Source organism: Malassezia japonica, chromosome 8 (genome assembly GCF_029542785.1).
Source record: "Malassezia japonica chromosome 8, complete sequence".
Taxonomy (NCBI): domain Eukaryota; kingdom Fungi; phylum Basidiomycota; class Malasseziomycetes; order Malasseziales; family Malasseziaceae; genus Malassezia; species Malassezia japonica.
This window is the reverse complement of record NC_083377.1, coordinates 504,693-518,801: the sequence shown is the minus strand read 5'-3', so window position 1 is coordinate 518,801 and position 14,109 is coordinate 504,693. Positions and strand designations below refer to the sequence as shown.

At 55.3% G+C, this 14,109-nt stretch overlaps 6 protein-coding genes across 6 annotated transcripts; 2 read left to right on the top strand and 4 right to left on the bottom strand.

The window, feature by feature from the left end:
* Positions 1 to 3: 3 nt before the first annotated feature.
* MJAP1_004086 (uncharacterized protein) lies at positions 4 to 1,657 on the bottom strand (the record flags this gene model as incomplete). Its single annotated transcript, XM_060268007.1, has 5 exons — positions 4 to 237; positions 260 to 516; positions 539 to 1,135; positions 1,157 to 1,246; positions 1,273 to 1,657. The coding sequence occupies 5 exons, from the start codon at positions 1,655 to 1,657 to the stop codon at positions 4 to 6; spliced, it is 1,563 nt and encodes a 520-aa protein (XP_060123990.1).
* A 31-nt stretch (positions 1,658 to 1,688) lies between these two features.
* Positions 1,689 to 3,377, bottom strand: MJAP1_004085 (uncharacterized protein; the record flags this gene model as incomplete). The annotated part of the gene is made up of 1 exon (XM_060268006.1): positions 1,689 to 3,377. One exon carries the CDS (start codon positions 3,375 to 3,377, stop codon positions 1,689 to 1,691), a length of 1,689 nt encoding a protein of 562 aa, XP_060123989.1.
* A 428-nt stretch (positions 3,378 to 3,805) lies between these two features.
* MJAP1_004084 (uncharacterized protein) lies at positions 3,806 to 4,825 on the top strand (the record flags this gene model as incomplete). Its single annotated transcript, XM_060268005.1, has 1 exon — positions 3,806 to 4,825. The coding sequence occupies one exon, from the start codon at positions 3,806 to 3,808 to the stop codon at positions 4,823 to 4,825; it is 1,020 nt and encodes a 339-aa protein (XP_060123988.1).
* Positions 4,826 to 11,133: 6,308 nt separating this feature from the next.
* MJAP1_004083 (uncharacterized protein) lies at positions 11,134 to 12,177 on the bottom strand (the record flags this gene model as incomplete). Its single annotated transcript, XM_060268004.1, has 5 exons — positions 11,134 to 11,142; positions 11,506 to 11,579; positions 11,645 to 11,730; positions 12,041 to 12,086; positions 12,138 to 12,177. 5 exons carry the CDS (start codon positions 12,175 to 12,177, stop codon positions 11,134 to 11,136), a joined length of 255 nt encoding a protein of 84 aa, XP_060123987.1.
* Positions 12,178 to 12,198: 21 nt separating this feature from the next.
* Positions 12,199 to 13,437, bottom strand: MJAP1_004082 (uncharacterized protein; the record flags this gene model as incomplete). Its single annotated transcript, XM_060268003.1, has 1 exon — positions 12,199 to 13,437. The coding sequence occupies one exon, from the start codon at positions 13,435 to 13,437 to the stop codon at positions 12,199 to 12,201; it is 1,239 nt and encodes a 412-aa protein (XP_060123986.1).
* Positions 13,438 to 13,479: 42 nt separating this feature from the next.
* TRS20 (TRAPP subunit) lies at positions 13,480 to 14,109 on the top strand (the record flags this gene model as incomplete). The annotated part of the gene is made up of 4 exons (XM_060268002.1): positions 13,480 to 13,799; positions 13,825 to 13,886; positions 13,909 to 13,994; positions 14,017 to 14,109. The coding sequence occupies 4 exons, from the start codon at positions 13,480 to 13,482 to the stop codon at positions 14,107 to 14,109; spliced, it is 561 nt and encodes a 186-aa protein (XP_060123985.1).

Here is a 14,109-nt window from a genome sequence, read left to right as displayed (position 1 = left end):
AGATTAGATCCACTCGATGCGGGCCATGCCGAGCGCCGTGCCGCTCGCGAGCAGCAGCGCGCGCGCGGGATTGGGGCTGTACGCCAGCGCGGTAATCGCCACCGACGCGTCCCACTCGTGCCAGAACGGGGGCGCAGTCTTGGTCGCGGTCTGCGGCCAGACGCCTTCGGGGTAAAAGGTATCCTCGAGGATGTAGCGCGCGTCTTTGAACGAGAGGCGGAAACTCTTGTGCATGGCCTGGGTAAGTCGGTCGACGTACGCGGCTCCCGTCCTCTGTCTTGCGCTTGCCCGCGCCGAGCACGTTGGTAAACTTGACCGAGCCGTCTGTCGCGCCGCTCGCGACGTACGGATGGCAGGACGACGCGGCGAGCGCCGTGATGCGCCCGTGGTGGAAGCCGAGCGCATGATGCTGGCCCACATCGTGCGTGCGCAGCGACACGCTTCCAAAGTGGTTGTCACCGAGGTCCACGGCAAACAGGCCGCCGTACGGCGCCCAGGCAGCAGCATACCGTGGTTCTGTATTAGCATGCAAACGTACCCCGGGTGTGTGCGAGGCGCACAGGCGTGTACATCGAGTGTACATCAGAGATGAGCTCCGTGCCGTCCCACCCGAGCGTGAGGAGCGTCGTCGGCTGCTGCGCAGCGTCGGGGATCCCGTCCGTCGTCACGGGAGGAAGCGCTTGCCACCGCACAGCGCTCACGAGCGTGTCGTGCACTGGCGCGTGCACGAGGGGGAGGTCGCTCGCGACGTCCCACACGGCCACGTCGCCGTTCACACAGCCGGTAGCGAGGCGGTCGCCTTGCCAGTCGAGGCTGAAGCACGCCGAGGCAAGGCGCAGGACACGGACGTCGTCCGCAGCGATGCCCGTCGGTGCTTCCTCGTCGGGCACGCGCATAATGCGCACGCTCCCGTCCGCGTACGTCGCGGCAAGCACGCCGAGGCCCCCGGTCTGTTCGGGCTGCCAAGCGAGGCGCAGCGGCGTGCCGCCCTCGCTCTCGAGCACGACATGCAGCGTCGGCGTCGACTGGTGCAGCGGAAACTTCCAGATCTGGATGTCGCCGCCCAGCAGCGGCGCGTCGACCAGGGAGCGCGTCGTGCGGTCCGGCGCACGCGCAATGGCGAGCCATTCGGCGTCTGGTGAGCTGGAGCACGTACTGTCTGCGTCGGCCTGCGGCGCCCACGCCATGTCGTAGATATGCCCGCCGGTATCAAGCAAGTGCACTTTTCGGTCGCTCTTGGGGTCCGCTGGGTGAGTAGGTCGACCGACGTACGCAGCGACACGGCCTCGTACGGCGCCAGGTGCACCGCCTCGCTCCCGACCGATAACGGGATCGGCGCCGCATTGCGCAGCTCCATGCGCCGCCGCACCGGCTCCGGCGTCTCCTGCCATGCGTTCCAGTGCACCGGAGGGCGCCACGCCACGTCGACGAGCTTGTCGCGCGTCGGTGTCCGTGCCAGAAACGCGGCCTCGGGCCCGACGTCGGTCTCGACGAGCGACGCACGCCCGGCCTCCGGCCACGCGACATTCACCACCGCACGCGCCTGGATGCCATGCAGCTTCAGCAGCGACGCGACATCGCCGCCCGTCCGGTTCTTGCCCCGTACGCGCTTCGGCGCACGCGCCTCTTCGCTCCCTTCGCGCTTTACGCGGGGCATGTTATGTGGAGGTAAGAGTCCGTGCAGCTATTTATGTCGCGAGGCGCGTATCGAGGCGGCGGGGCCCAAAGTCGCGCGAGTGCACCGCGTAGGCCTGCTGCTCGTCTGGGGAGAGCTGTGCCCACTTTTTCGCCTTGTACCGATTCCGCGCGGTAAAGTAGAGCGGCGTCAGCACGCACTGCACGACCGAGACGCCGGCCAATACGGCCATGGCCGTGTTGCCGCGCAGGTAGAACGGCTGGTCGCCGTCGGTGTACACAAATGTCGCTGCGATCGAGCCGATCTGGGCCGTGATATTCAGAAAGCAGAGCGAGATCGTGCGGGTCTGCACAGAGTACGCATTCTCCGAGACCCAGCCGACAATGCTCGGCAGGGGATAGGGCACGGCGGTGACGAGGCTGTAGAGGCCGTAGCGCACCCAGTTCCAGTAGTAGTCCTGCTTCTGCGGAATACACAGGAGCGCGACGAGGCACGGAAATACCCACGCGTTGGTCAGCGCCGAGGTCCATGCGCGGGCGCGGAAGCGTGTCGCGAGCTGCGCCATCCACAGCGCGTTGGCCATAAAGAGCACCATGCCGGGGATCGCAAGCAAGTTGCTCATCAGCGTATTGAAGCCTAGGTCGCTCAGAATATACGACAGGTAGGTCTGGGGGGGCTGGTAGGGGATCAGCACGAGGAACGCGAGTGCGTAAATGACCCAGCCGTCGTAGTCCTTCAGACAGTTCCAGAGGCCGCGCCAGGTGACCGACTGGTGGTTGTTCATGTCGCCTTTGGTGGGGTCGTCGCGCAGCAGGCGGTTCACGAGGATCTTTTCCTCGCGGTCGGTAAACCACGGCTTGCGGATCGCAAACGTCGTCGTCTTCGTAATGGTCGCTGGCATCAAAAAGATGGCCAGCAGGCCAATCACGCCGGAAATGACCGAATCCAGCGCAAAGAGGTAGCGCCAGCCCGCCCAGCCATTGAGGCCATTCAGCTGCATAAAGCCGACCGACAGAAACGAGCCGATGATTTGCGACGCGCCAAGCACCGTATAAAAGAAGCTCATGCGCACATTCATCTCTTTGGACGTGTAAAAGTAGGTGAGGTACAGGCACATGTCCGGAATAAAACCGCCCTGCGTGATGCCGAGAAAGACGCGTGTAATGTAAAAGCCAGCCTTGTTCGTGATGGCCGACTGGCACGCACACACGATGGACCACGCAATGATCTGCGTAGGCACCCATACCTCGGGACCGAGCCGCTTGGAAATCAGGCCAGACGGAAGCTCCATGCACAGGAACGACAGGTAAAACGCCAGCATGCCATGGTTGATATCGTTTTGAGAGAGGCCCACTTCTTCCAAGATATTTCCCCCGTGCTTCTCGCTGCGACTCGCAAGCGACCGATTCAGATTGTGCCGCACCAGGTCCAGCGAAAAGAACATGACCCACACAAGCAGCATCAGCCGCGTATCCAATTTCCATACCAGCTCGCGCTCTTCTTGCTTGGTCCACGTAAAGGAGGGGTCGAACCGGTGCCGCCCTTCGTACTCGGACTTGTCATAGACACCAGCCCAGTGGTCGACTAGGGTATTGTTCTGAAAGATGTGAAAGTCGGACAGCTCCGCGCTCGCTTTCTCGCGCTTCTCGTCGTCCAAGCCATCGAGCGAAGAGTCCGTCCGAAAGCCGTCGCTCTCGTCTAGCGACTGCTCAAACTCGCCAGGCTGGAGTATACGCGGCATGGCCGGCAATGGGCCTATCCAGGAGACTATAAAAAGCTTCTTTTATCTTAGCCCCCAGCGTTTCAAATCCATAGCTTATTCACGCAACGGGGCTGGGATATGGTGTGATGTGGCCCCTGCGTTCGGCCGATCGGTTCTACGCCCGCCCTGAGATGTAGAGTGAGAGAGAACTTGATTGGCAGGGCGGCGCTTTCCCTAGGAGAACGCGTGCTTTGAAACAATGCCAAGTGCAGGGGTGATGTAGGCGCTACGTAGGTTTGCAGAACGCTCCTCGTCCAAGTCTGAAGATATGGTCCGTGCACTCGGCCGGCTCCTCATTTCGTATGTGGTCTCTCATTGGCTCTTCATGGCACGAGGACAACTCTCCTGGCGCGTGCACACCCGTTGGACAACACGTCTCTTTTGCCTTTTGCCCACCCACGCTCATCATGCTCGTCCCCTTCGCTCCGCTGCTGATTGGTGCTGCCTATGCTGCGAAGCTCGCGCCGAGACTGCCTGAAGTGACGCCGGACTATGCGCCATTCGGCGGCAAGAACGCGAGCATTCTGCAGTCGCCTGCGGACTGGAACAGGAACACCTACCCCATCTTTGTGCATTCGCACAACGACTACGAGCGCCCGGTTCCCGTGTTCCAGGCGCTGTCGTACGGTGTGCTGAGCATCGAGTCGGATGTCTGGCTGAACCCCAAGGACAACAAGCTCTACGTGGGCCACGACGCTTTTTCGCTCACGCGCGAGCGCACCTTTGACGCGCTCACAGTCCAGCCGCTGGTCAAGGCGATCGACCAGGCCAACGCCGCAAACGCCAAGCACGTCGACAATGACGCCTCGGCGCTCTTTGCCGACCTCCAGGCGTCGGTCAAGACGGACAAGTCGCCGTGGTGGAACGGCTACTATTCGCTGGGCGTCGGCAACACGCAGCCCATCCAGCTCATGGTCGACATTAAGAACAACGCCAACCAATCGTGGCCGCACGTCGTCGAGGCGCTCGAGCCGCTGCGCAAGAAGGGTTACCTGACGCGCTACGAGAACGGCAAGATTATTCCGGGGCCAGTGATTGTCGTCGGCACTGGCGCGACGCCGATCGACCAGGTCGCACCGAAGCACAAGCGCGACGTGTTTTACGACTGCGAGCTTACCAAGCTCCACCTCGGCGGCCCAAAGATTCATGGCGTGCAGTACGAGTGGAACTCGACGCTATGCCCGATTGCCTCGACCGACTTTACGCCGGCCGCGCTAAACTATACCGGAATTCACGCACCGTCAAAGAAGGTCAATGCCTCGATCTCGGGATTGATCAAGGAGGCGCACAAGCGTGGCATCAAGACGCGCTTCTGGGACACGCCGGCGTGGCCTGTCTATGCGCGTGATCGCGTGAACAAGCTGCTGCTGGAACTCGACAGCGACTGGATCAACGCTGATGACCTCGAGGCTATTGCGCGTTTCTAGAGTGTATTGTAGTGATTATTTATTTGGTAAGACCGCAAAGAGGTCACAAGAACGTGATTGAGAACATATGGATGATGTCACGGGTAATTCGAGTGCAGGAAATGTAGTGCAGGGGTATGGATCATGAATTAATGTGCAGTCGGTGGAAAGAGATAAACGTGCAAAGTATAGTCTTTTATGTTGCACCACATTTGGAAGCACAGCCACTACCAAGAGCTGACTCCCGCTAGAAGCATGCACCACGTTGGCATGCGTTGGTATGCAGACTCCTGCCACTTCAAGCTGATGTGGAGGCTGAATTCGCTATGCACAGGAGTGCTGTAGAGGTACTTGAGATTTGGCTCTCCACTGAACCCTTGAGAATTGTCTGGCCCTTGGTTGGCCATATGCATGCACGGACCGTAATGTAGGAGCCCCTGTCCACATCATCTTGAACGAGAGCTTCAAGAAATGTAGTTTATATAAGCCATCGACAAAAAGGGGTAGCATTCTATCCCACCATGAATTCCTCGGCTCTCATTTCCCGTCCAGAGAAGGGATATACCTTCGAATCCGAGGTCTGTGCGGCGAACGATGAGTTAAACTTCCTTCGACAGGAAGTCAATAGAAAAATTGGCTCTGATGCTGAAGAACGCCTCAGGCAAGGTGCCCTTCATGGCGTTCCCGATGAGCAGCTCGAGGGGGTCCTTCGAGGCGAAAATCCCAAAAGTACCAACGTCGTAAAGTGCCTAGTCAGCTGTGCACAGTCGCTGTGGGTTCCTGGGCTCCTCTTCATGTTTGTTGTCTGGTGCGGGACCATGATGGGATTGACACCAGTCGGAGCTGAATCTCATTATGATTTGCTCATGGATGACGTAGTCCAGGAGCTTTCGTCGGATATTGTTGAAAAGGTTAGGAAGAAGTGTGGCGCAAGCCTGACTATCCCTCATGAAGAACTGGTAGTAGAAAAGAAGTTTTCTGCTCAAGGTATGGTCCTTCATACCATTGCGAAAACTGTGCCAAACCGCCCGGGATGTCGAACTACGCCTGAACTCTCGCCTGCTATCGCTGCTATATTGTCTTACAGTCGCCGTATTGCACTTAGGTTTCTCCAGACCTTTGCCTACGCTCTTCGAAACATCATGAGGAGTGAGGGTATGTCGCCCGAGGCACTGGCTCAAGACACTGGTCTTTCTATTGACAAGATTTACGAGATGTACGTGTCATGTCTAACGTAGATGTTTTGCCCGAATTGCACCAGATCACCATGAGCTCGCCCTTCTCGATCACGTTCTGAAGTTCACTTCCAGCAAGGGTATGGCTTACCTCCTTTGTACGGTGCTTGCTGATATGGTCGGCTTGGAGGAGGAAATGATACTGGGGCATCCCATTATCATTTCCCTCCGAGAGAAAATTTGGCATCCGGATATGCTTTGGGCTGATATAAGCAAGAACCCTCGAACGGGATTTGATCAAGCTAATGCCAGGGTGCAGGTACGATGGCTATCGAAGACTGCCAAGGACAAGATTAGTATCACTGTCACCATTCCTTACAGCCGCTCTAACGCTGTGAGTCCTAGTCTTGCTCTAAAGTATGAAGGCGAGAGACCGGTTCTTCATCTAGCCCAGCCACCACCTGGTTACTCTCCTCTGGAAGTGGACCAAACGTTGCGCGACTGGGCTAAGCAGGAAAACCAATCCCATACCGTTTGTTAGTCATGACGTTTATATACTAAAAAGTTGATCTACTGGACAGGTTTGTGGTTTTGGCCGAACATCTCCTTTGATAATAATTTTGACCTCGTTGCCCTCATTACAAGGGACCTGCTTTGTCCACACATAATGTATGGCCTTGTCCACATATGCATCTGGTGCCAGAGTTTAGTTACGCAGCCTGTACGTACCAGTTCCGCGAATGCATGCCACAGGTAAATAAGATTCTTTCTCAGAGCACGACGCAGCGATACAATGACTGGATCTGTGTAAGAGGTGAAGCATACCACAAAAGTCTTGGAACAACTTGTACTGGTGTATGTCAAAGGCAAGCTCAGTACAGTTTGAAATGAGAGCCCGGTTCTCGTTTAATTGAAAGTAGGTGACGAGTTTGGAGATGCCCACTTGATTTGGCGCTGACGTTCCGTTAATACTAGGTATGAGTAATACATTCGTAGCACATACACGTTTGCAAGAGAATCCACGTCGAGTTCGAGGTCACTGGCCACAGTCTCCAATGACAAACCGGTCTTAGACAAGGCCCTCTTCAAGTTCCAAAGAAACGTCATATAGTACATTTGTGCCGTGATTTTGTCGTACTCGAATAAAAGACCATTGATGTTAGACACAGGGGCACCGACTCTGTCCGTCTTGATAGCCTGGAATGTAATGGCAAAGGTGTGATCTTGAACCATAAAATCAATATCACACGTCCAGTCATCCGGGTGGGTACAAAGTGGATTAGCCTGGGCGCGCATTTGAGCCAGTATCTCGGGAGCGCATGTCATCAATGACCAATTCAGCTCAACAAAGAGTGATTCAGGGCCACAAAGAGGCATGTGACCGCTTCGTTGGATATGGCTTCGAAGCAGACGATTGAAAAAGACCTTGCTGAACGACAAACCCAAAATGTCATAGAAACGCTCACGTTCATCGAAGTCTGGGGCTACGGTGCCATTCATACTGAACGTAAGCTACGTTGATTCAGACTCACATGTCTCTTAGTCGTTTCAGTTTGATTCTAAGCGCCTTGGCCAGCTTGCGGTTACTCAGACCTCTTTTGCGCTGTTCTTTTTTTACAGCTTGGAGGTAGTGATGAACGATTTCACGAGCATCTTGATGGCATGGGTTGTAGATCATCGTGGTAAAGTCTTCATGTCCACTCCAAGGGCAGTATGGTCACAATATTCACATGAGAAGAGGCCTAGCTACTGAGCATGCGCCACGTCGGCGTGCATATTTAGACACGCCCTCTTCAATATCCCTACGTGGAAGTACCTATCTCATTGGGCGTCTCTTCTATCAAAGCTTGGTCTAAACCTATTTCTAACGCCAAGTGTGCATTAGCATGTTTGCAAAGCATTATTAGAGCACTGCCTGCACGACAAGACGGTCGCCGCGGGCATTGTCCTCGAGGCTCACTAGCACGTGCGGCTGTGCGATCGCCGAGCGACATCGACACATTCTATGCCTGAAATATTTCCTCGGAGAATTTCCACGTACAGACCCCATGGATAAACTATGTAGCTCTTGCATATGTCGATATGAATTTGTGACACACGGAAAATACCAAGGATTGGCTACCGCGTCTGTGCGCAAGCGAGGGTGGTGGGCTATTATTGGGTGAATCTCCACTGTGTTACTAACAAGCGCACAGGCCTCGTTCCAGGGAACGGAAGCCTCGGCTCGTTGCGAAGAGGTGCAGAAACGAAAGTTATAAAAGGACGCCCCCCATCCCTCTCCCTCTCCTTACCATTATGAGTTCCTCCCCGAGTAACCGCGAGCCCCAGCGCCCTTCCCCTTTGGCCGGACCTTCCCGTGAAGGCAGGCATATCGAGGACTATATCGCTAAGACTGCAAAATCATATAACCTTCACTTTTATCGACTTGAAAGAAGGCCTACTTGTGGACATCTTGGAATTGTAACAAGTGCTCCTTCAATCGCAATCTTGATACCATGACCGTCTCCACGGGATACTTGTTCGACAGAGACGTGGTTAGAACCCTTTTCGATTTGCCCATCCACAACCCAAGGTCAGAAATTCGGCATACACAAACCTGTTCCGAAAATGCATGCCAGATATAACTGGCATTCCTTTGCAATGTACGGCGTAGCTGAACAATAAAAGGGTCTGTGTTAGGAATGAAATACCTGCCACAAAATTTTTGAAATGGCCAGTATTGGCGTATGTAGTATGCGATCGATACATTATTTTTGATAATATATTGATCATGGTTCAGCCGGAAGAAGGAGATCAACTTCAAGATGTCGTTTTCACTCGGTTTGGTGGTACCTTCAATACTACTAATTAGCAGCTTTCAGGTAACTTACATCTTTTCAAGGCGATGAAAGTCCAATTCTAGATCGCTAGCAATCTTGGCCATCGACACTTTGCTCTTAGAAAGGGCAACTTTCAAGTTCATAAAGAAGACCCAGTATAAAATTTGAGCGCTGATTTTATCATATTCGAGCTCGAGTGATTCGTAGTCGGTTTCGGGAGCTGAACTATCACGATCCGTCTTATGATAGGCACCCAGGAAAACAATGGCAAACATACGATCTTGCACCATGAAATCGATGTCGCAAACCCAAGCATCCGGGAGTGGACCTAAGCATTTAGACTAGTATGAGTGTCAAGACAAGAACTTACTTGGGTTTGCACTTGGTCAAGAATATCCGAGGCACAGCTAAGCAATGTCCAGCTAAGTGTGGCGAGAAGCATCTCTGTTGTCAGTTGTCACTGTACGAACCTTGCCCGCAAAATAGAATCTCACCACTTGAGTGAAGATGGCTGCTAATGAGCCGACTGAGGAACGTTTCATCAAAAGCCAATCCAAGCGTCTCCTGTACACATTGTAGGTCTTCAGGACCAGGACGTGTCGCCCCACTCATTCTATAGGTTAGCAGCGAGAGTCAACAACGCACATGCCCCTCAAATACCCCTCGTCGACTCTCAGTTCCTTTGCAAGTTCCAAGTTGCTAAGCTTTCTTTGGAGCTGGATAAATTTTATAGCCTTGAGATAGTGTTCGATAACGGAGCCAAGGACTTCTTTGAACGGGGTCTGGAGCATGGGTTACAGCGCAGTAGGTGAGGGGAGAAACGAAGGTAGGGTTCTGCTTGTAATTTGCTCGGAAGCACAGCCACTACTATTCAATGGATACTTGCTACGAACATGCACCACGTTAGCATGCATAGGTATGTATGTACGTCCCTGGCGCTCTCCGTTGAGGTGGAGGCTCGCTCTTTATTGGGTGCCACACATTTCATAGCGCTGTCCAATGCTTTGTCCAGATGTGACACAAGACAAACCGGGATAAGTCGGCAGTAATAAAGGTTACTTGTTTCATGAACGCTAATTCTTCTTTACTATCGAGAGTCAAGTTTGTCGAAGAGACAGTCGCATTCACTGGCTTGAGATATTGATGTGGAGGCTCACTCATTAACCCAAAGGGTACATGTTTTAGCAAATTACTACGATATGCAGTACACCCCTGCCGCTCCCTATTATGGTGGAGGCTCACTCTCATTGGACGCCCATTCTTTCCGAGAATGATCTCGTCTTGAATGTCATACCACGTACGCATCGACATGTTTGCTGTACATTATAAATAAAGCACTGCCCTACAGTCTCGTCTTCACCCCCGCCCCAACCTCGTTATCATGTCAAACCCACTTTCCGTACATGACTTTGAAACTCGGGAATTCTTGGACCGGATGTTCCCTGACCCAGACGATGATGATGGATTCGAAATCCACTTCAAAGAAGAAACCGTTATTGAGAATGGTGAGGAGGTGAACATCATCGAGATGGAAATGCCTAACAAGTACCCTCCTGGATTCTGGAGCGGGTACCCAGGCTTCCGCAGGCCGTACATGGCACGGACCGCCGAGCGCACGAAGCGTCGTATTGAAGAATGGCTGGCGGAGCGCGACAAGGCTCGCGGAGAGCCTGCTTCTGCAAAGCCTGACGCGACCAACCTCTTTCATGATCCTAGTTCGGGCACTAGCGCTTGTGAAACGTCTGCCGCTGCGCAGCCGAACGCGACCAACTCCCACCCTGCCCCTCGTGCGAGCACGAGTGCGGTTCCTGATGGATCGGAGAACAAGAACAAGCCTTGAATTCCGCCGACTGGAGTACGAATGGAAAGGTGCAATAGTGTCAAGCTGGTGATTGGATATTGTCTCTTGAGTAGTTTGATAGAGCTTCAAATCGGTCAACACTTGGGCTAGGACGTGTGTAGACTTGCTATTATTCCTCTATGGTGCATTGCGGAAGTCGTTCAAGCTCCCCCTCTATAATGATCTTGATCCCGTCATCAGGGTCATTTTCGACCGATACATAGTGTTCAGACGACTCAAGGAAAGTGTCTGGTGCCTCGTGTTAGATAAGCATCTCCACGTACATTTTGAGAGACTTGACTCCAAATGTAGCCGGAATTCCTCTTTAGTGTGCGGCGTAGCTGGATCATGATGGGGTATGCATAAGAGACGTATTACATACCACAAAACTCTTCAAATAACCGCTCGAGATTGATGTAATAGGCAAAAGTTACGTGGTTATTGATGATCGCCTCCTCACGATTCAGACAGAAAAAGGAGACGAGCTTGGAGATGTCACTCCGGCTAGGGTTGGGTGAGCCATTGATACTGCACATGAGTTTCGGGCTACGCACATCTTTGCAAGAGAAGGCACTTCAAGGTCGAGCTTGCTCGCCACCCGGTGCATTGGCAAGGTACACTCTGCTAACGCGCCTTTTAGGTTCACAAAGAAATTCCAGTAGAGTATCCGGGCCACAACTTTATCATACTCGATCTCGAGGGCTTCATTGTCAGCCGTTGGAAGGCCTTGGCTAGTGTTGTCTGCGCTAGTTCCTTGAAACGTGAGGGCATAGGTACGGTTTTTCTCCATAAAGTCAATGTCACAAGTCCACTTTCCGGGAAAGGTACGCTGCAGATTGGTCTAGTGTAAGCGCCGTTGAAACACACCTGGGTATACACTTGGTGGATAATGTAGGGGGCACACAGCATGAGCGACCAGCTCAGCTGGATATAGGGCAGTTCTGACATGAGTGATAGTACCAACTTTGGCCACGTAGTATAGCTTGCTTGCTTCGGTGAATATGACTGCTGAGGATGCGGTTGAAAAAGGCGCTATCGAGACCCAAGTTGAGCGTGTCCCATATGCGCTTTTGCTCCTCAAACGAAGGCGCACTCGCCCCATCCATTCTAAATTAGCAGAGATTCGGACGTACATATCTTGCAACCGTTTCTCCTTGATCTTGAGAAGCTGGCCCAGCTCAGAAAAGCTGAGCTTGCGTTTGTGCTGCTCCGCTCGTATGGCATTGAGGTATTGTTCGATAATTTCGCGGGCAACTTGTGCATACGAAGTACGCGGCATGAGTGTGAAAGGGTACAGCCGTACGAAAGTGTTACAACAAGGTGGTTCGCTAGGCACAGCCGCGACCGAAAATGGTCGACCGCCTATGGCATACTCCACAATCCCATGCATACTAACGTATACCCCTTGCCGTCGCCGGCATTGTGGAGGCGCTTGCGCTCCTTGGGCTCTACCGAGCACACGTCGCGCTATTTGGCGCCACGCATCGCGCTATTTGCACCGACAATGTAGTCCTCGCGGATGAACCGCAAAATGCACATTTCCGTATCCCATACGTAGATCTACGCACCCTTTTTGTCGAGCGGCTCGTCTGGCCGCTTCCCCCCTTTGCGTGGAGGAACAGGCTCGCCACGCTGTCGCCGCGCCTCGTCCTCGTCGCGCCGCCGCAGCAGGATCCAGCGTTCGCGCACCATCTTGTCCGAGCGTCCGCCCACATTTTCGGCGACCTGGACCCAAGTCTTGCACGAATGCACGCAGGCACGCAGCCGAGCGTCCTCTTCCGGAAGCCATGCACGCCGTGTCGCCTGCGTTTCGCCCTCTGGGATATTCGCCAGGCGCCCCACCCATCGCTCGCGGCACTGCTGTCCGCTGCGGCCCGGCACGTGGATCTCGACGCGTTTCCAGTCGCAGCCGTACTCGCCGACGGCCGCGCGGAGTGCCGCATCTTCTTCGGCGCTCCAGCGCCCCAGCCGTAGCGCGGTGCTCTTGAGCTTGCTGTGCCGCTGGTGGCACAACGAGGCGCAGAACGCAGGAAAGCCGAGGTGCTGCACGACCGCCTTCCAGTCCGGCCCCACGGCCTGGACAGCGGCGAGGAGCGCCGCGTCGCGTTCCGGCGTCCAGTCGATCGCCGGCTTGATGCCCCGCTGGTAGGTCTCGAGTGCTGCGTACCCCGACCTGCCTGTCTGGAGCGCCTGTGCGGCCTCTTCCCACGACACATCCTTATCCTGTGATACATGTTCTGCGAGCGCCTTTTTCTCGCCGGTGCTCCAGCGCGAGTGGTTGATGCCTGGGCGCTCAAAGAATGTCCAGCGTGTGCGGCAGTCGAGCGGGGTATGAAATGGGACCTGCATCGCGATGCGCTCCCAGTCGAGCGAGCCGGGATCCGATTGGAGCGCCATGGCGCGCACCCGCTCGTTTTCCGCGGCGATACGGAGGCACTCGGTGTCTTGGGCGCTCCACGGTGGCGTGGAGAGCAGTGCGCGTGTTTCTCGCCGCTGGGCCGCGTGCTGCGCCAGGAGCGGCATCGAGGCCAGTGCGTCGCGGCTCATCAGTGGCAGCGCGTACCGCACCTGCTGCGTAGCCGGCGCCAGGACGAGTTCGCGGTCGCTCGCTGCCTGGCGCTCGCTCATGGCGAGCTGCACGAGGGCGTCTTCGACCATCTGCTGCTCGGTATCGAGAGCGTGCAGAACCTTTTCCTGTGCATTTCGCTGCGCGAGTCCCGCACTCTGCAGCGTCCCCAGCTGCACCTGGACGCGCTCGAGGGCCGGCAGCTCGCCCGCCGGCGGCGCTGGTCGTGCCATCAAAGACACCTCCACTTTCCTCCGCCTCTCCGCCTCCACCAGATGCCGTACTACTTCTGCATCGTCGGGACGCGCGACAACCTGCTGTACGAGGCGGACTTGAGCGCGCGTGCGCCGAGTGCGCCAGCAGCGACGCGGCCAAGTGGTGAGCAGTCGCGGAATAGCGGAATTTTTGGATTCAGCACCGCCTTTAATACGTGGACCGCGCCGCTAGCGCGCCAAGGCGCGACGAGTCCTGCGGCGAGCAGCCCTGCCCCCGAGGACAACCGCGGCGCGGCTGCGGACGAGCACCATATTTTGCAGATGATTGCGCATGGCTCGCTGGACGTGCTGGAGGACAAGCAGTTTGTGGACAGCTCCGTGTACGTCGTCGCGCTACTGACGCAGCTACCTCAAGTCGCTCGACCGCATCAACGACTGGACCGTTTCTGCGTTCCTGGTGCCTGGCAGTACGTTGCTTTGCTGACGCAGACGCCAAGTTTATCATTCTCCACGAGCACAAACACGAGGAAGGCATCCGCAACTTTTTGATGGATGTGTGGGAGCTCTGGGTCAAGGTACGTTTTCGTCCTAATGCAGGTCATGATGAACCCCTTCCAGGAGCCCAACGACCCGATCCGCTCGCCCTCCTTTGACACGCGCCTGCGCGCTGCCGCGCGGCGCCATCTGTAG